This window comes from Spea bombifrons, chromosome 3, assembly GCF_027358695.1.
Source record: "Spea bombifrons isolate aSpeBom1 chromosome 3, aSpeBom1.2.pri, whole genome shotgun sequence".
NCBI classification, from domain to species: Eukaryota; Metazoa; Chordata; class Amphibia; order Anura; family Pelobatidae; genus Spea; species Spea bombifrons.
Genome location: NC_071089.1, coordinates 54,341,750 through 54,362,506, shown reverse-complemented (window position 1 = coordinate 54,362,506; position 20,757 = coordinate 54,341,750). Strand labels below are relative to the sequence as shown.

The 20,757-nt window shown below is 38.8% G+C and overlaps 3 protein-coding genes across 3 annotated transcripts in view; all 3 read right to left on the bottom strand.

Annotated features, from left to right (window-relative positions):
* The window catches only part of SERAC1 (serine active site containing 1), a 38,226-nt gene extending 28,578 nt beyond the window's left edge, over nucleotides 1-9,648 (bottom strand). Inside the window, exon 1 of the mRNA XM_053460858.1 lies at nucleotides 9,541-9,648. The gene's annotated coding sequence lies outside the window, so the exon portion shown is untranslated. The remainder of the gene's footprint in view (nucleotides 1-9,540) is intronic.
* GTF2H5 (general transcription factor IIH subunit 5) lies at nucleotides 1,922-9,678 on the bottom strand. Its single transcript, XM_053460866.1, has 3 exons — nucleotides 9,541-9,678; nucleotides 3,502-3,613; nucleotides 1,922-2,297 (listed from the first exon to the last, which is right to left on the bottom strand). The coding sequence occupies exons 2-3, from the start codon at nucleotides 3,534-3,536 to the stop codon at nucleotides 2,117-2,119; spliced, it is 216 nt and encodes a 71-aa protein (XP_053316841.1). The 5' UTR covers nucleotides 3,537-3,613; nucleotides 9,541-9,678; the 3' UTR covers nucleotides 1,922-2,116.
* Nucleotides 9,679-10,927: 1,249 nt separating this feature from the next.
* Nucleotides 10,928-20,757, bottom strand: part of SYNJ2 (synaptojanin 2) — a 43,630-nt gene continuing 33,800 nt past the window's right edge. Inside the window, exons 18-27 of the mRNA XM_053460857.1 lie at nucleotides 20,582-20,699; nucleotides 19,276-19,494; nucleotides 18,944-19,022; nucleotides 18,486-18,654; nucleotides 18,009-18,176; nucleotides 16,660-16,782; nucleotides 16,210-16,274; nucleotides 14,196-14,304; nucleotides 12,946-13,145; nucleotides 10,928-12,349 (exon numbers count right to left, since the gene is read on the bottom strand). Coding sequence (XP_053316832.1) covers nucleotides 11,252-12,349; nucleotides 12,946-13,145; nucleotides 14,196-14,304; nucleotides 16,210-16,274; nucleotides 16,660-16,782; nucleotides 18,009-18,176; nucleotides 18,486-18,654; nucleotides 18,944-19,022; nucleotides 19,276-19,494; nucleotides 20,582-20,699 — 2,348 coding nt within the window. The 3' untranslated portion in view covers nucleotides 10,928-11,251. The remainder of the gene's footprint in view (nucleotides 12,350-12,945; nucleotides 13,146-14,195; nucleotides 14,305-16,209; nucleotides 16,275-16,659; nucleotides 16,783-18,008; nucleotides 18,177-18,485; nucleotides 18,655-18,943; nucleotides 19,023-19,275; nucleotides 19,495-20,581; nucleotides 20,700-20,757) is intronic.

Below are 20,757 nucleotides of genomic sequence, written 5' to 3'. Positions count from 1 at the left end.
CTAAACCTCTAGTACTCAAAACCCCCCAAACCTTTTAATAGTTAAACACAATAATTTACACCTAATATATGTGCACATATCAGACCCTAAAATAAAGCGGTACAGGGTGTGAATAAATGTAAATAATTTTTGTATATGTTTGTATTAGTATTTGCTATAGGGTTTTAACAAACCTGCAGACCATTAAAGTTGGGGTTGACTGTCCGCAGATTTGAAACTGGTAGAAACCATGCAAAATGCAGATACGGTAAGTCACGCAATAGAATGGTTTATAAGTCTATTACCTGTCATGGGTCAATTACTGTATCGGCCCGATTATACGCCGCAATCCCCCCCTCACCACTTTATGTCTTCAAAGTGAGGGTGCGGTCTATAACCAGGGTTTAGCGCAATTTGTATCGTCATGTGTTTTTCTTTTCTTTATCATCATTTAGCCCTGCTGCGCCGCAGGGGACCCGGATCCGCCTCTCCAACAGCCGGTGGACGTCTGCGCAATACAGACAACCCCCACCACTGACGGCACTTCTATAATGGAGCGCCGGCGTGACATGACCTTCCGGTGCTCCACCATAGAAGCCCCAGCGGAAGTACCGGCCAGCAGCAGCGGAGGCTGTCTGGGGGGCAGAGTGGCATATCTATAAGGTGCATTATGAATAAGGGGGGGGGGCTTAAAATGGCTATTGGTTTTCCAAATTTGTGTAATATATATATATAATCTGCGCGATGGACACACACAACCCCCGCTGCTAGCCACACCGCCTTCCGGCTGCAGCACAAGTTGTCTACGCGAATCTACACGCTGCCCGGCTGCATGACAGGGGAGTCAGAAACACCGGTAAGTTTGGGGAGGGGGGGGCATAAGGCATTTTTGGAGGCAGAGTGTTCTATGAAATGCACAGTGGCAGGGGCGTAACTAGAAACCTCAGGGCCCCGGTGCGAGAATCTCTTAAGACCGAACAAAAACTGTCAAGCGATCTAGTGTAATAGCTTCAGTGTTTAGCTGGCAAGCAGTAAAACACAACTCGAATCTCTTTCTGCTTCAATGCCAATCATCCAAATTAATAAACGGCCCAAACTGAGAAGTCTTTGAAGATTCTGTAATCACTGGTTTCTAGAGTTGACACTGTCATGTTTTAGATACTAGCGAGTTTGCCACATTCCAGTATATGCAGGACAATCACTTTTATACAGCAATGTACCTTTTCATTTAGTCAAATTTCAGAGAAAAGAAATCAGCTTTTCGACAAATACGCAGTATGCTTTGTTTTTGTTATAAAACAAGCTCATAGCACATTACCTAGAACAAACCTGCTTTATATTAACAAAAGCAGGCAGCTGTTACAAGCTGTGTTTACAAAACAGGAGCCTAGAACAAATACAGACGGGATCTGAAAGCTGGACAGATGTTACTACACAACAGAGAGCGTTAGACCATTAAATTGCCTTCTCTACCTTGCGTAAGTTATTTACTATAAAATTATCCACCTCATATTTCTCCATTCAGCAAAGGCTAGATAGACCATGTGCTACAAAAAACATCGGAGGAATAACCGTTCAAGGTGATGTTTTAATCCAACACACAGCCGCTTACTTAACCCCTTAATGACAAAAATGCATTGTTTTCAATGGGTTTAGGGACCGCCCATTGTCCTTAAGGGGTTAAAATAAGCAAATGTGACTACTATATGATTTTAAAAAAGGTACCATTGGTTCATTTTAGTGTTTTTTGTAATTTTACAAGTCAATTTATTTTGCAGATAAAAGAAAATGGGCGTATTTAAATATGTCACTACTTCTTTTTTTGTTTGTTTTTTTTTATATTTTACAGACCAACCACCAAAACAAAACACACAAAAAATAAACTGACAACTTCACAGAGTACATTTTATTGATGTATTAAAGAACCAATAAGACAAAGGGACCATTTGTCACACTTTCCACATGAGTTTGTAGTTAAATGATTGTAAAGGAATAAAACGCAGCAGAGGTAATAACATGGAAAGGCTTTTTGCAATACTCAAGCACACATAATCTGAAACTAACACAATGTCCATGTATAGATTCCAAATGAACAAAGTTTCTGAAATATTCCAGGGTCTCGTAAATTCCAGTAGCTTTACTTCTGTGTAATGGGAAAAGAATTCTGGTCCATCAACTCCCCAACCTTTTCTTGGAGGACAGCAACCAGTTCCGCTAAGACAAACACATGAGTATCATCCAAGTCCTGTATAATGAACTTCTTTCCTAAAGCATTGGTCTCATCCAAATAGAGAAGAAACTGCTTCATAGCTGGATCACTGTAAAGAAACAGAAAAAGCAATGCACTGGTGACAAAGTGTATGAAATTATACATGTGGACAATTAAAGTTCTCTTTAATGATCTCGGGCACTACTGCTTGGCTACATGCAGGCCAGAAGCTCTGCTAGATACAGTGTACAGAATTAGACATGCCATAGGGACGGATCTGAGAATTACCCTTATTGGTTTAAAACGCTAATGTTCATTTATGGCTTACAAAAAACTAAAGCGGTAGACGATATTGAAAAACATTTTAATTCATAGTAAATGCTGGAGAACTAGAGTGTTCGCGTTTTAAGTAAAACTATTCTGGTAAACTAGTTTCTCTCCATGGAACATTTTGACAAATGCTCACAAAGCTATAAGAATGAAGGGTGGGTAAGAGAGTGAAGAAAAAGAGAGTAGATGGTGTGGTAAAACCAAGAAGGTACAATGCAAGTTTGTTTAGGTTAGGAATACATTTTGAATTTAGAAGACATTTTTAAATATAAGATGCACAAATAAAATACAGAAGATAAATTAATAAACCATTTGGGCAGAGAGTATAATCAGGAGTCTTTTCAGTTTTATGATATGATTTGCTAAAGGCTTTTTTCTGAAACCCCTCACATTTTTCATATTACAGGCTATCAAAACTGCAGTAGCTTGGGGGGTTTAAAGCTCCTTGGATGGTATCAGCAAACGCAATCAGCTGTATCCGCTCTTAAATGCCCAGTGTGTCTCGTGATACGCAAACCATGAGTAAACCTAGTTTGTTAAATGAAATGTTACACACAGGCTGTAGGTATTTAACAATGTAGTTTTATATTACCAACAAAACGGCTTCCTCTTCCGTGTTCATTGTGAAATTTAATAATTGCAGAAATAAAAAAATTAAAAAAAAGAATTGCAAAATACTAAATAATTGTTCTGATGATGAACAGATTATCAACTGGGCATCTCAAACAGGAAGATGTATTATGTCAATTTACACGTTTCAAGGTCTATCAGACACTGAAACAATCCCATGTGTTTGGAAATTTCATCATCTGTTTTAGTGACGTTGCCTGAGAGGCATAACAATGCAATTACAAGAAACTTTCTGAAATATACAGCAAATTTAAGCTTTGAATATAAATTAAGAAGTGACCCTGCAGCAGCTCATCCCTAAGCAATGTCAGTTTTTACAACTTATAACTTAATCAAGATTATGCATTACTTACCACTCGACAAGGACTCCCTTAAGGACGTTCACCATTTTTACAGACAGCAAGTTCGAGAATCTTCTTTATTTTTGTCCTTTCCCGAAGTTACAGACGCCAATGAAAAGCAGCTCTAAAACAAAAAGTACCAGTGGTTATTTAAAGCTATACTTATGGAATATCGGTTTTAAACATTTTTGACCTTCAAATTCCTTAAGCTGTTTTTGGTTTCCGTTACACTAATTTCAGTCCTTAAAATGAATTCCCAATTTAGAAATTAAGGGAAAAAAAAAAAAAAAAAAAGAGGATTTGTAACAAACAAAAAACACAACATATAATTATCTAGCAAGAGGATGCAAAGAATGACAAACGCAATAATATTTTATCTATGAACACACAAAGTATCAACAAAAATGTTTAATTATACTGTTGCCAAGATAAGTCTCTCTGCGATAATATTGTTTCATAATATATATAAATTTATGAACATTTGGGAAACATACCCATGTTGGATTTCTTAAATCATATTTAAAAAAGCTAATTAACCAAATCAGGTAGAGCAGAAATGTAAGTAAGAAAAAAAGAAACACAACTACCACATGCATTGTATATTTAACAATTAAAATGCAGGGTTCACATGAGGAAGACTTTCAGATTATTACTGCTTGTTAACGGCTTTGCAGCGACAGATGAGAAGACTTTACTAGTTTTACTAGAGAAGATGAGAATTTACTAATTGCTAGTAACACCAGGGTACAAGAAGAGGGTTAGAAACAACATAAGGCCTTTCCTGTCCATAAGACCTACTGGAGATTTAACACAGTGGTTTGCAAACCCAAGGCATCTGGATTAAGATATTCAAATAAATCACCTGTTTTCAGGCACGTATACATAGAATACCTGGCCGCTTTATAACTCCTGGAGATGGCTACCACTTAATCAAACCCCTTTAGAGTAAAACTAGAAACAAGCGGGCATTATAAGTTCTGTATAATTTAGGTACTTTTCTTTAAAAAATGTAATAAAATGATACAAATTTACTATCAAGATTCCAGAAAGGTCACAGCTATGGAGTTGATTTCTAGAGTATATTAAAATGATGAAAGTTGTAAGCTCTACTTACCAAGAATTTCTTTTTTCCTTCCTCATCACTCTCCAGCATTAAACGTAACTCCATCTCCAGCCTCAAGTGGGGGAGGAAAGCCTTTGAAAGACCTCCCTTTCCTAACACCCCATGTGTAATAGAAAATGCACAGTACAACAAAAAACCCCAATAACAGGACAAAACACGCAAAACAGGACTTATGTTATGAAACATGAATTGTCAAGAGATAGGCAAGGAACAAAATCATGTATTTCCTCTCCAATCCTCAACATCATTTATAGCGAGATATTATACACAAGGGGATGGTCATAATTTTGGGTCTGAAGGACATTCCTCCCAATGACTGCTTCTGACATGGATGCCTCTGTAATGTCTATGCAACTCTGCAGATAAGCATCCACTCTTTTCAAATGAGCTCTTAGGAGATTCTTCCCCACAACCTATGTAGACCCCAGATATCACTTGCTCACTGCATCCGTCAAGATTGTTTGTCATTTAGTTTCTCCAGAGATGGCTACAAAGATTTAGTGGGTTCACCAAACCTCAGCCCTCTTAAGTTAAATGTAGGGAGATGTATCCTGCTCTAAGTTAAAAAGCTCGGACTCCAGGTCTGTAGTTGGATGTAGAGAGATCTTTTGATCTTTCGGTATTTTGCATAAAAGCAGGAAGAGATATATATATATATATCATTCTGGGGTTCAAAGCATCCAAACCTTGTGTTGGACCTGCCAGTACAGGAAAAGGAACTTCGGCAACTTCATAGTTTACCCTGTTGCCATTAGGTTGCGAACTGGATGACCCTATTTGTGGAAGATTTCCGGGTTTAAACTTCATTCCCCTGGCAGAACCCCATTAGTCCACTGTAATCATCAAAAATGCTTCTGATTAGACTTGTTCAAGTGGATGGGGTACATCCTCTCCCTCGGCTGGAGGAACAGGGGAGATTACTTAATCTCCAAGTATAGGAGGCTATGTTTTGAGGGCGCTGGAATGAATACCAGACATAAACAACCATATATTGGACAAAAATCTGGCTCAGGACAATAGATTCCTTCTAAAATATTACTTTTGAATGTTACCGTTGGTTTCAATGTTTCACTCCATAAAATATCTGGTTTAAAACATAGACCTTCTCTGTGTATGATAGCTTTAGTCATGACATGATGCAGCTTCGTGCATTTCTGCTCTCAGTAGCAGCTCTAACAAGTTTAATAATCTTGCATGGGTAATCATGGTGCATTAATAACCAGTGTGGGTTTATGCCTTCAATGTTGTATCTTAAAATTTTGTAAATCGTGTTGACCAGCTCAGTACAGAATGCACAGAATTTGGTACTCTGCGTACCAAAATGTCAAATAGGTTTAAATGTTTAATTAAAAAAATATTAAACACTGTGGCATTTCATTGAAACAGTTTAAATCAATATATAAAAGGTTTCTGATGCTTTATTGGCAGAGCTTTCATGCACACTCTCCTCTGATTGGAGGGGCGGAAGGTTCCACCTTGGGTGGCCAGAATAATTAGAGATGCATAATTAAATATTCACTGAAAAAGAGAGAGAAGCATTTTTGCATCTTGGGGGGCCACGTCCAGCTGTCCACGGAGAGGTTTCCGGGTTTCTTCAGAGGGGGGGGTTCCTCCTTATTTATGAGATTTTTCTCCAAAAAAATAAAAATAAATAATAATAATTAAAAAAAAAAAGTAGTTAAAATTTATATTTCTAAGAATATGAATGCACACGTCTACTTCTGATTAGGATGGCTTCCCATCAGAGGATATAGGCTTTCATCAATTCTATGCTTTAGCTTCTACCACCTTCTTGTCTTAGAGACTCTCCTACTGAACCGTTTTATGAGCAGACTGGCACCTCTGCCAGTGTCATAAAGCCCTACAAATTGCCAGGCATCCTCAGTAACATGATGAAAACAAATACTTTATCCAGATATAGGCCCATAAGCCCTTGCATGAGGCTGCCATGGAAGTCCTGTTCAGAAGTTTGCATTTTTTGGGGTGCCTCCAGGCTAGCAAAGCCTTTACATACTTTTGAAGTCTTGTCCGCTTGCTGTGAATTTAGGAGAAACTGGAGACAGCTCCTGACTGTCAGAGACCGGTATTAAAATGTCAGAACTTGTCTGACATCTCTCCGTCATGTGCCAAGATGTTCAGAGACACTGGTGTTTTCTATTGAATGCAACAGGATACATCTTTTTGTGCTTCTTGGGGGGTGCTAAAACTTCAGTATTGTTCTCGAAGAGGATTGCGCCTCTGACTTGACCCAAGGACATCAAGACATTCTCCTTGTCAGGAAACCATTTTGCCATTTGGACCAAAGTGGCCTCTGGGATCCTACAGCAGCATGCTTAGTTTCCATGGTAACCCAAAGAAGCACATGCTCAAAATATTCTTACAGGGCCTTAGAGAGCAAACATGTCCTTAAAGACATGAGCAAGCGCATAAGCGCCTGTTCAGCTGCAACTGGAGCCGGTGTTCGTCCGCTACATAGGGATCATCAGGAGAACTGTGCAATCACAGCCTCAGACACGATCTTTAGCAGCCAAGCAGCAGAAATACTGCTCAACCACACTAGAGACTCTCAAAACAATCCCATACAGACTGCAGTCATTGTTGCTGCCCACTCCTGGCCAGCTAGTGTTAGTAAGAATGGTCTATGGACCAGCACACCAACTCTCAAAGTAGCCCACCCATGCATAATCATTGAAACACGGAAACCAAAGCCACATACCCCTCCAAGGAGTACACATGGAATAGGATTATAGAAAACAAAAGGGGTGAACTTTGTCCTTACCGGAGTGTGTATAAGGAAGGGAAGATATTTTTATTTAATTACTTTCAGAATTGTATTGATTATTTTAGCAACTGTATAGAACAGCTGTAATCCCCAGTCACAATGTTTTGTACGATAGAACTAATACAGAAGATGTATAGTACAAAGTACACACCATGTTTACAATTTGAACCGTATCGGAAAAGACATCTTTTAAATCGCCCCCCACACACACACTGAATCACCAGAAAGAGCTTCTCTATGCTGCCAAGGAAAGTATTCTATTCTCAATCAAGAAACCAGTTATAAAGTTTACAGAGCATTTAAGTTTGTTATAAGTAATAGATTTAAATCATTAAACACAAAATGAACCAATGGCTTGCATATTGTTACTTTGTGTATTACACATGCTGGCGTATAACATTGGGTACGTCGGTGCAATCCTGAGAAAGCAGAAATGTTTTGCGTGTCTTGCAGAATGGAAAGCCTAGTGCACTTTAATTCACACGATAGCCGCATGTCCCCTTTCATGGTGTCCGCTAAACACATTGAAGTGTTCCCATTTATTTAAATAGGAGCCCTTTAATGCTTCAAGCAGCCAATCAGTGGCCACATATGTCGAACCAATGAGGTCGACAGCAGCTCCTGCTGCAGCAGGGCTTAAAAATACTTACAATGAACTTTTATAGTCATTGTTTGTTGCTTGGGCTGTATGGGGCATTAGCCTGCCCCTAGATGAATGCCATATTCGCAAAGGTTCAGTCTTATTTGCAAATTTCCAAGATGTATTAATCCATGCATCATATATATGGAATTTGATGGCAAATAAGGCTCATTTCCCCCATTTGGTCTCCCCATTTTTTATAAAAACCTCAAACCTTACTTGGTCTTATTCAGAATAATTCAGATTATTCATCCACATCTAAATTCTTTCACAGTATTTTCCCTTACCATGTCTGCAGGAAGGCCATTCCAATTACCTGTCACCCTCTGTCAAAACAGTATCTCCTCATTCAATTAAAAAGACAATTAAGATGACACGCTGGGACCCTATGCGTTACATGACCTAGTGGTAGTAGGGTGGCAGAATCTCGCACAGAGAGTGAGATCATATTGTTTAATAGTGAGACCAAGTTACCGTATGGCGATAGAGTGTGTGAGTATATGGGGTTAGCATGTGTGAGCATGTTTGTATGCGTTACTGCATTCTGTTAGAGAGTCAGGGATGTTGTGCAAGTGTGTGTGGGTGTTAGAGCAAGTTACCGTGTTAGTATGGGATTTTTTTGGTACAGATGCAGAAATACTGCATCGTTGGACCACAAACCCTAGGCTCACACCTGGCCTTCTTGGTAGAAGCACCTAAAAATGTGTTTAAAAAACAAAAACAAACATACAAATGCTAAATTACACCGTGGAGCACTAATTTTTAAAACACCACAAACCACCCTGAAGCACAAAAACAGAAATGAATAATATACACGAAACACCAGCGGCATCAGAACCGCATAAAGAAAAGAAAAAACAAAAAAAGTTTTTACCCAACGACCTTAGCTAGCAAAGCATGCCATGGAGGCCCTGATCCAGACCTAGAACCAAACACTGCACCCTACCCAGTGCTCTTCAATTCACTGCATAGAAAGCCCATAAGCAAAGGATCCAGTCAGGATGTAAATGTAATGTTAAGGCACAGAGAAATAAAATGCTAGTAGAAGCCTAAAAGGCAGTAGGCAAGGACTTCTATTAATCACTCGCCTCTATGGGTATAAAAGCAACCCCTAGAACCACAGCATGGCAACTCATCTAGAACAACAATACGGGCAATGCTGGGGATCGTGCACTCGGTACTCTACACAACGCACTGGCAGCCTGGAACTTCCATGACAAGTCAAGCGATTGCTTATGTTTACTGAGAAAAGGTTGGCATCGGTTAGTAGAACAGATATATAGGTACTCATCATTAGGACAACAAATCTGATGGCTCGGCACTTCACGGGTTAAAATAACTTTTATGCTTTTAAGAGTTTTATTACGGTAGAAGGCTCTATTCAACTTCAGTAACTGTTCCGGTATAAAAGCGAAAGGTCTTTACATGCCACTGATCCTCAGAGAAGGCATTACCAGTAAATGCATTTTGCAGCAGTTTAAACAGTTAAATAAAAAGGATACTTACCGGTTATGCTGATTCGAGCAGGACAGGTCCGGTTTTAAGTGCGTAAACCGAACAGCATCCCAGACGACAGGAGAAGTGTGCGCATGCGTTTTTTAATAAACAGCCGTGCGCTTGTGCGAGCGCCATACTGAACGCGCGTGCGCACAACGGGTTAGGGAAAGGGGCAAGGAGGAAAAACAAAACACGGTATGAGCACACGCATGCGCTCTCGTTACACAATCGTGTAAGTCTGAAAGACAAGCTTTGCAGTGAGCGCCAAGTTTACGCTCCCTTGCATCTTTGTAAAACGGATAATCGTGTTATTTCTGTTTGCATACATACATATATGTGTGTATATATATATATAGTATATGTGTACATATATATCTATATACACACACTCAGTTACATATGCATGCATACATATGAAAAGTCCCTTGTACATGTGTGCATGTGTTTACATTATGTTTACGTGTGTTGCATATGCATGAGCTTAGCTGCTATAATTGTGTATTTTATGAAGGGTGGGTTTGTTGTAGCCTCTCGTATCCTTTATATCTTCGCAATTGTGGTCACGAACATCCAATGACGGCAATCACGTGGCCTTTGAGATCAGCTCAGAGACAGGAGACACCAGTGTTTGGCACAAAACACATCAGTTGGCGGCTACTTCTAGTTTTGTCTCCTGTCTTGACTCTTGTAGCCTGCCCGCCCTTCTGACAGGGAGTGATGTTACATTTAACCCCTTCTGTGCATCCATGTATGTGATACATTGTTGGTGTGATTGACCACAGGAGTACAGGGTAGCACTGTGCATGGTGGCTCTGGCACATCTAGGCCAGTGGCATCCTGAGGATGTAAGGCTAAATTTTTATGTTCACCTAGAGTGCGACTGGGCATATCCAGCTAGTTGGCGCATGCTGCAGTACCCGATCTGCCACTTGAGTGTGTGACGATGTCAGCCGTTGGCCCACTGGGTATGTGCCCAGTATGCCAGATGGCCAGCTCTTGCGTAGCTGCATTGAAGGACCCTGTCCGCAAGACAATGTCAGTTGCCAGTTGGTTCCTCACAGCAGTGTTGTTTCATAGAAACATATGGTTCGCATTTGTTTAAAAAATGATAGAAGTAATAACATAAGATCAAAGGGTTTATAAAATAATGGGATCTATTTTACAAAAGCAAAATCGAAATTTCACTAAATTAAAGAACAAATAGGGTTGTTGGAAGTATTTTTCTGACTTCTAGTCGTAACATTTCAGCAACAATAGTAAAGGTTAATGTATTTAAATGCACAGTAGATATACAGAGAAAAATGTTTCAGAAGGTAGTGTCCGCTTTATGACAGCGTTTGATTTGGGGTCAGTTATCTTATACCCTATCCTTCCATCATCCAAGGTTACAAGACAATTTGGCAACAATAGAGAAAGGCTTTTATTTCATTCCATAAATGTGATATTTTTAAAGCAAAGAGAAGATTAATTTGTGCTTTCTTTTAATGGTTTGGTGTCAGCCTCATATTCTATGTCAGATGTCTCACAACTGTATACCTTTTTGAATATGAATTAACGAGTTTGTCCTTTTTGAACTGGTGCTCTTGTAATAGTCACTAGAGCATTTTGCTTATTTGTTCTGACATTAGAGGAGTGTATGTCATCTTTCGTCAGAAACAGGATGTGGAATGATATAAGCATTTTCTCTGTAAATGCACAAATAATGGCAGAGCATGAGTAGTCACCAAGGCGACTCCCAGTTCTCTTTTGAAATCATTTTTTTGCCATTTTCTCCATCAGGTTTCTTTAACCAGTCGTCAATAAACTGTTCGTTGGACGAATCATCTGCGGAGCAAAGAAATATCCCATCTGCACTTAAATCTAACAAATCCAATCCATCAGAAGGCCGGCCTTCTTGTAAATCAACAGACTGAGATATGTGGGTAAAAGAGATATCATTCTCCTGCGTCCTTGTAATGGAGCGAGTTGTATTTTCAATACACCCGCTAACTAATGACGCTCCGCTGGGACTATTGTTATTATTGCTGTTTAAAGTCACTTCACCGCAAAATAGGCCGTTGTTGCTTTGTAAAACCTGTAGGTGAAAAGCAGCAGGAGCCGACTTCTTTCTCCGTGGTGGGACAGTTGGAGCAAAGCTGTTATTGTTGGACATCTCATCACAAGTGTGGTTAGTTTGAGTAGTAGATGGTAATTTATCACTCGGTTTGCTTTGAGATTTTGCAGTCTGAGAGGGAAGAAGAGTTCTTGGTTTTGGTACAGGACGTACGTTTCCCGGATTACCAGATTCCACAAAGTCCACCCTTAGGTCTTGTTTGGGGACTGTTATAGATAATGATCCATCTGTAGAGCAGCTGATATCTGATGAGGAAGGTGTAGGTGCCATTTCAAAGTTAATTAGGTCAACAGCAACATCTGATTTAGGTGCAGATATTACTTTAAGCGGACTTTCAGAATCCATTATATTTGCATCAAGTTGTGCTTTATGGCTTGAGGGTACCTTTACATGGATTAAAGGATTTTCAGTTGTAACAAATGGCTCCAGGTTAGTTTCTGCAGGGATTATGTCAGGTTTTCCCAAGTCAATCCCACATTCATTAAGGTCTTGTTTGGGAGTAATGTTTGTAGGCATTTCAGAGTCGATTGCATTCAAACAAGGGTCGAGTTTTGGACCTAGAGGGACTCTAGGCGGAGGTCTTGAAGATATCACACTGGTCATGCTGTCCACATGAGGCTGTGGTTTTGGAGAACCTTGTGAAGTACTTATGGCATCTGAACATCTGTCTTCATGCTCACCTTTGTTCGGTTGTACTTTAAAAGACTTAAAAGAGAGAGACAAAATGAATGTATATAATTGGTTTAAGTACTATAACTATTATAAACATTTGTGAACCTGCACAACTAGACTGGTAGCAGAAAGGGGAGGTAATTTTAAAGATCTCTGGCCAAGCCTCACCAAGAGTACAATGTACATTTCTGAAGACCCCCATCTCCAGAGGGGGATATATATAGATAGATATGATATATGTATCCTGGAGAGAGCTCAGAGAATGGCTTCTAACTAGAAAAAAATCATGTATTGTTTGGAGGAAAGAAGTAATGCGGCACATTGTGAGACATTTGAAAATTCTAGCAGAAGTAATATTAATAAATAGTATATCACGTATAAGACTATCCTTAACATAAAACAACACGGACCAAGGACCAAATAAGGATTGGTTTTCACAGCAAGAAAAACAGGTCAGGCTAAATGGTTCCCATGTGCTGTCAAATTCTATAACGTACACAAAATAAACAAGAGGTGTCCTTTTTTCTGAGCTCAGTTACAATAGCGTGGATGACCCAAGTCAAAAATATAATTATATATGTATGATATGAACGATATATAAACTGAATACTAAGAAACACTTGTATTACAGGTTCTGACTTGACTCCAGATCTCTTCAAAGCAACTGGCTTATGAGATGGGACCTTAGGTGGTGGTCTGTGTGGCACCAGCACTGGTTCTCTATCCAGAAAATGTGCACTTGATGCCTTTACAGACACAGACTTTGGTTCTGTCTTTGGAAAACTCTGATTGCGGCACAGACTTATTTTGGGTTGCTCATTTAGTTTCTCTGAAATTCAGAAAGACAAACAATAAATTAGCAATGGTTTAATGAAGCGGGTATGATGTCATGAAATGCATGATGGCAGAAACAGAACTTTTTGTACCTATACATACTTGAACTTGTATATACTGCCTTTAGGGGTATAGTGACAGACCAGACCTGTGGCAGTTCTTGGTCACTAAACCTTTCGACAGGACCACTCTGTCTTTAACATATATTTCAAATAGAGTATTATATCTTCACATTTATTATCTTCTTATACTAAACTACACTGATTAAAACAAAGTTTGCTTAGAGTATAGAAATCTCTTCTGGCATCCAAAGAATGAGAAATGTTGCATTTCTCCCCATTAAAAGTACACAGTTAAACATGCTTTGATACTCCCAAGACCGGACAGTCACCACACACCCAAAATATATATTTTGTCCGCTTTTAATGATTTTTACTGAATGCACACATCAGTGCAGGCATTCTTTATTTAGTAGAGTTAAATAATTAGCATTTTGTCTCATTTAACTTCTCCCCGGCTGGCTCTACTGAAAGAAAAAATACATCTATCCGCTTGCACATGTTCATTGGTACTCCCACTGAAATCAACAGGAATAGTAGGAGCCTTTCACACTATATATAGCAGCTAATCACGTTATATTATGTACCGTGACCTAAAAGGGGGTGTGAGCGCAATCTATATGTATGCGCAAATTTACTACGCGGGTGGAAGCTTTTAAGAAAATTATTTAGTTACTTTTTTTTTTACTATTTGGTTTGGAATTTATAGGGAAGTTAACAGGGGGGGGTTATGTTGTGGGTTTTTTTTAATTGCTATTATATTTGATGCAAAAGTCTTAAATTAGGTATCTATAAATAGCTAAACTTGTCCTGGGGAAAATATATGTTTCCCTAGTTACAGTGTTGGCTGTTTGGAAGGTTGTCACCTAAACATAATAGGCAAAAATCCCAAAAATGTCCAAGCTGCCAACAGGTAATGTTCCCTGACACCTCAAAGGATTAAATAGCATTTTTATGATATAGAATTTTAGGACTGATAGTCTCACCTTTGCTGGTATCCATTAGCCACCTAATCGCCTCTTCAGCTTCCTTTGTGGTAGTAGTTTTAATCTGCTTCACATTATAAGGTTTGCTGATGCCAGTTTTTCCTTTGGGCTTTGGATGAGACACAGAGATACACAATTATTTGGGTCTATTCGCTAAAAAGTCAAGGCTAGACTTCAGTCACATGCCCTTGGATGCCAATACCCTAAAAACAACTTGTATAGCCGCTCATATGAGTTGTTTGCCAGTGAATGTGACTTTTGAATGATCCTTCAAATACCCTCACCTGGAACCTGAAGGCTGCAAAATTAATTTGCAAATGGTGGGAGCCTTGTGTGCAGTATGTGTAGCTTCCATACATATGTTTACTTTAGGTACAGGGAAGGTTAATGATTGTTCCCAATTGACAAGGCAGTCTCTTGCACTGGGAACCATCCCTGACCCATTGGGATATGAGTGTTAAAGTCCCCAAAAAATGCCTGCTTTGTGTCCCAGGAGGGTGGGTATTGAATTGTATGCTTTATTGACTTCCAAAGGAATTGCATACTTTGGACATTCTCTTCACTGCCATTTACAGTTATATGCATATTAAAGGCCTAGGTCAGGGGCGTCCAACATGCGGCCCGCGGGACCTCGAGGTGCGGCCCGCGTGAGATCGGCAGCCAGGATCACAAGAGCCCTGCTGCTTACTTGTGGGAGGGTCTATTGTACGGCACAGAGGAAGCGGAGTCACGTGAATGTATGTGATATCACATGACTCTGCTCCAGTCCTTCTTCCTCTGTGCAGAACGGGAGAACGCAGAGGGAGGCCGCGCCCCCTGGTGAAGTCTGAAGGGGGAGGTTGTTTGAATGAGTATGCGTGATTGAGGGAATGAATCTGTGAATGAATGAATTTGTGTGTGTGTGTGTGTGTGTGTGATAGCATGGATGTGTAAGTGCTGGAACCTAGGCATGATGGGACTGTGATTGCTGTTAGCAATCACATTCCAATCATGCCAAGTCAGCCAGTACATGCTGAAACAGGGCTAGCTGCCCCCCTTGTGTATTGATGCTGCCAGCAGTATGGGGTCTGCACTTACAGCCACCCTGTATCTGATTTGGGATGATAGGAGTGTGATTGCTAACAGCAATCTGCTAACAGCAGTCACAATCCCATCATGCCTAGGTTCCAGCATTTACTGGTTGCCTGGGTATAAAAAGTGTGTGTTTGCTGTTAGCAATCACACTCCTATCATGCCAAGCCATATTGTTGATTTTTTTGTCCAATTGTGTGTTACTTTTAATAAAAGTGTGGTTAACACACTAAAATTAGACAAAAAATACAACAACAATATTAATTTATATATGATTGTTGACAGCAATCACACTCCTATCATGCCCAGCCAACCAGTACATGCTGGAATCTGGGTATGCCTGAGATTGCAGTTAACAATAAATAATTATATAATTTTTTTGTACAATTTTGGTGTGTAACTTACTTTTATTAACAGTGTAGGATTTTTTTTATTATTTTTAAAGGTGGGGGGGGTCATTTTCGGTTTTGGCTAAGTGAACCCTGAATTTTCCGTTTTGGGCCAGAATTTTCATTTTAGTGCATCCCTAAAATAAATAGAACTATTTAATTTTTATTTATCCAGAATCCTGAATTTGTAGTCACAAAACTTTCTGGGCCCAGAAATCAGTGAGAGGAAAAGTAAAGGTTTTGTGTCATTTACTATATTTTAATCTGCATATTTTATTAAAGGCCATATTTTCTCACAGTGGAAAATGAGTGCGGCCCTCGCACGTATACAATTCTGATGAAGTGGCTCACTGCAGAAAAAACTTGGACACCCCTGGCCTAGGTAAACATTTGTATGCTTTCACAACTTGTCTTATGTATTAATGGCTGTGAGTAGTTACTGTGTTTTTAAAAACATGACAGGATATTTATACCTGGTTTCCAGAAATGATGTTAAAATTTGGGTTTTGGCTATTTGCACATTTACACAACGTTACAAACACTCTCAGACTTACAGGAAGCTGTGGAGCTCCAGGAAGAAGTTTGGTGGCTTGAGGAACGTGGGATTGAGGATTATTTTCTATTAAAACAAAGAATAATAAATACACTAAAATCATAGAAAGGCAGATATCAAACTGAAAGTAATTTCTCTGTGTGGACAGAGATGTAACAGTAAACACAGCTTTCCCTAGAGGCAAGTGGTTGCAGCACTTCTCGTATCACTTCTTTTTTAACGTTCAGCATCTATTGTTTTCACCAGGCAGCAAAACATATACAGCACCCTAAAAAGAGTTTTAACCAGAGCAAAATAGAATCTGTTTTTGAATGAACTTCTTCCCAGAATACTATCATTTTTTGGCATGTTCCTGTGAAATTATATGTCCAATGGAAATCTGGATCAGAGAAATGATCTATGTATATAAACATATACCTATACACACTCCATTCCATTGCAATTTTCTTACTTGGAGGTGGTGGTCTCTGTGGAGGACGAGCACGAGGCACAGACAATGACCTGCTTGGTGATCGAGGGCGAAATTCACTAACAGCCTCCAGTTCTTTCTTTAGGTTCAGGAGGTCTTCATCATCTAGATATTCAGTATAAAAATGAGAATATGAAATGAGAGCATGATTCATTAACTTAGACTTAGTTACCAATTCCACAAAGTAAAAGACTGTAAAATGAGTTATCTACACACACACACACACACACATTTAAATCCTTGGATAGAAAATACATATTTGCGCAGGGTGGCACCACATACTTTTAAGGGCTACAACTCCCACGACCCTAGTCATTCTCGTTAAGGGAGATGGGAGATGTAATCCACAAAGCAACTTTTTTCATTTAGAAACATTTAGAAATGTAAATTTGAATAATTATGGGTGTATTTTTACAGTAGGGAGAGTTTGTATGTTATAAAAGATCAAACATGTTCTGTGTGCTGCTCAGCAGATCTCATGTGATGGAACCTACAGTGCCATCACATGGTTGGCAGGAGAAATGCCATTCATTAAAGTTTTACAGCAATTACGTTGTTATTACTGTTTAAGGAATTTAAAGAAACATTTTTTCCTCATACAGTTGTCCTTTAAGTGAAGGTTGGCAGGAGAGCTTGCAGAATAATCCTGCTTTCGACGTCTTGACTTGACTATACATTAAGAAGGTCCATACCTAATAATCTTCTGCTGCAGGAAGTGCTTGGCTGGCACAGTATAATGAGGTTATGAATTATGCAGGATCGGCTCATTCTAGAGAACCCTGTCAGAGCTGGCCCTTTATAATCAATAATGAAGTGAGAGAACAAACACCTCTTCTTTCCTTCCAGCTCTCATTCTAGTGAACACTTATTAGATTTTGCCCAAGGTGCTACTTTTAGAAAATGTGTCTCAATAATTCAAAATTCAGTGATATAACGGAACTAAAGCAACATATTTCAAGGGCACATTGAACAAATAACAAATTACCTTCTGCACATATACTATAAAAATGCCAGTATTTTGCCAATCTATATGAAAAAATACTTTTGTTCAACCAAGCCTATGAACTTACTTGGCAATTTTAGGACAGTCTTTGTAAGATACTGTTCTTATCGCTGCCCCATTAGCACACCTGGAAACTCTCTGGATCAAACCTGGGTCCTTGGGTCGCTGGCCATGCTTACATTCCTCCTACTAGCTAATTTAAGGCTATCTGAGCCAGCCACTCATTTACACAGCAGAAGAGGGAGAGCTCCAGGTAGTCTTCCCTGGAAAGGTCACAGGCATGCCCATTCTAATCACACTAGCCAATAAGCCACCAGTTTATTAGTACCTTTGAATGAATGTGGTTTCTTCACATGAACACTGGCAGTTTTAGTTGAAGAGGTCACTGCTGAAACCAGATGTTCATTTCCCTCTGACAGATCATCAGCTGCTACAGGCCTATCAGTCACTAGATGCTGAGGTACTTGGTAATCTGAGTCATCATCCATTAATTCACCTGCAAGAAAACACTCTTTATTCTTAATGAACATCATATTAACGCAGACCTAGAATATCTCAGAAGAATGTTTTAAAAAAAGGATTATTGGAGAGTAGACAATAAAACCATTTTCCACACCTTCAGTTGAAATATTTAAAAAAGTGACACAGTAACCACAGATTATAAAAACACGCAAACTGGCATGAGCACCAATCAGTATTCATAAAATGTAATCACATCCGGAAAATAAATGTATTTTTGTGAAAAAACTTCAGGATGAACTTTTAATTGCAAATATCATGCAACCTTCGCAATTATCTCACTGACCTTCAGAGTCATAATCTATATTAGAAAAATCAAAGTTTTCCTCCAGCAGACAAGAATTAGCATTTGGTGACATTGGGGCAATACTGTCTCTATTCCGAGCAATTTCTTCTTGAAGACCTTTCAGCCAATCCTCAGTTTTAGGTCGTATTTTAACACATTTTCCTTTTACCTAAAATAAGAGGAAAATTTAAGAAATTAATGAGGACACATCATTTTCCTAAAGCACAAAATCTCTTTATTTTTCAGTTAGCATCAACAATTCACTCTGTAATATTACCGGAGCATTATAATTGCGGGGATACATATAGAGGTAACACAGCTGATACGAATCATCCTTGTTGTGCAGAGATATATGTTCCCAAGGGTGCCATCAACTTTTTAATACATCTTACAGAAAAACATGCCTGAATGTCATGAATTACAGTGTAACAATTCATATAAGCCAAATGTAAATTTACCTTCATGCCATCCAGATCAAGAACACTCAATGCTGTCCTACTATCTGCAAACGTGACTATCATCTGTCCTCTTATTAATCTATAATAGAAACCAGAAACACAGTGAGTTTCACCAACAATCCTTGAAATTAGTGTACTGTGACGTTAAACATATTCCCAGGCTTTGTGGGTAGGTGAGTGAGGTGTGTATTAAGCAGAATAACATGACCTGCTTATACATTTTCCTGCAACTTTAGGCGTAAATGCAACAAGTATCTATTGATTGATTTGTTTGGCCTAATTTTACTCAGTCAATACAATTGTATATACACTTACTGCTCAACACAACTCACCGGACAAGGACTACAATGCCATAGTTCTGAAATGTCTCCACCAATTCAGCACTAATGTCTTCAGGAAACTCTGCCTTTTCTTCAGGTGTTGGGGAAATTATATGAACCTCCACTGTGGCATCCAAAGGACCCTGAGACGTGGTTATTTCTTGGAAAATTCTCTCTCTGGAAATTACGTCGACCTCTTGGACTTCCACTTCCACAATAGCAAGCACAGGCCTGTTTTAGATAAGCACAGTTGGGAGACAGAGAAGCGTATGATTTTGCCCATTCCAATTAAAAAAATGTAACTCTAATAATCCTAATAAAGAAAAATTATGGTAAATTAAGTTCTCTGTATTCTAGTCTGTGGGCAAAAAAAAAAAGATACTTATGGGATTCAATTTATTATGAATCTTATAACAGTGAGCTAGCAGAAACAGTAGTATGATTTATTTAATACTTTAAATATTAATTAATGGCCCTTTATAATGCACTTAGGCCCTCTAAATTCTAGCATGCGTTACTATGGTTCACTCATTTCTGTTACATTTAATACACAGTAACTTGAAGAACCTGATTCCCTCTTGTAGTTGTAAGACATGTATTATTGATTTTATATTTTAGCTGTAATGTGGACAGCAGGTTAGTTAGTTAGAGGTAAGTAAATTGATAATACAGACACTACAAACACTGGTTATAAAATCTTGACTTCTTAAGATTTCCTGTTGAATCATTGATCACGCTTCAAGCCAATGTCTAATATGAATCCAATCACAGCTAATAACATGCTACCTATCTGCTTTACAAGTGTTCCCAAGATACATAGCTATGCCATTATAGTCTTTTTTCCTTAACCCGATTTCTGCAAGATGCTGCAGTGGGTATTATTACCACTTGTACGGAAAGTCAAATCTGTACCTCTACTGAGTCTTACATTCATTAATCAGTGGCAGTCTCCTGCATATTTCTTTATATAATAATATATAGTTACCTTATGTTACATTAACATGACTGTTCAGATGTAAAACAAAATGGGCTATTTATTAATAGAAATTAATATGAAAAAGATACATTTTGATAATGATATTGATAATAAAGCACTGTTTTTGACTCACAAAAAGTTACTATAAAAGTTATAGGCGATATCCTGAGCTTTGGCTTTCTGTCTATCGCTCCATTAGTAATGATGTATGAGCCATGTTATGTCTTTATGCAATATGCATTACCCTATCAGAGAGGCACATGATAAATAGCCATGCCTTTATATTGCTCACAATATAACCGTGATTCATGAACACATAGATGTTTATGTCACGCAGAGTACCTGTGGTCAGAAGATGGAAGTTCCGCTCTGCCATAATACATCAGAGCTCCTGGGGTCCACATATGCCTTGGTCTGGTATTGATGTCCACATCGCTGTCTAGAAGATTAATGTCTCTGGCTTCATGTGGGTTTCGAACACAATGCAATAGAAGATATTAGAATGTGATGTTAATGTA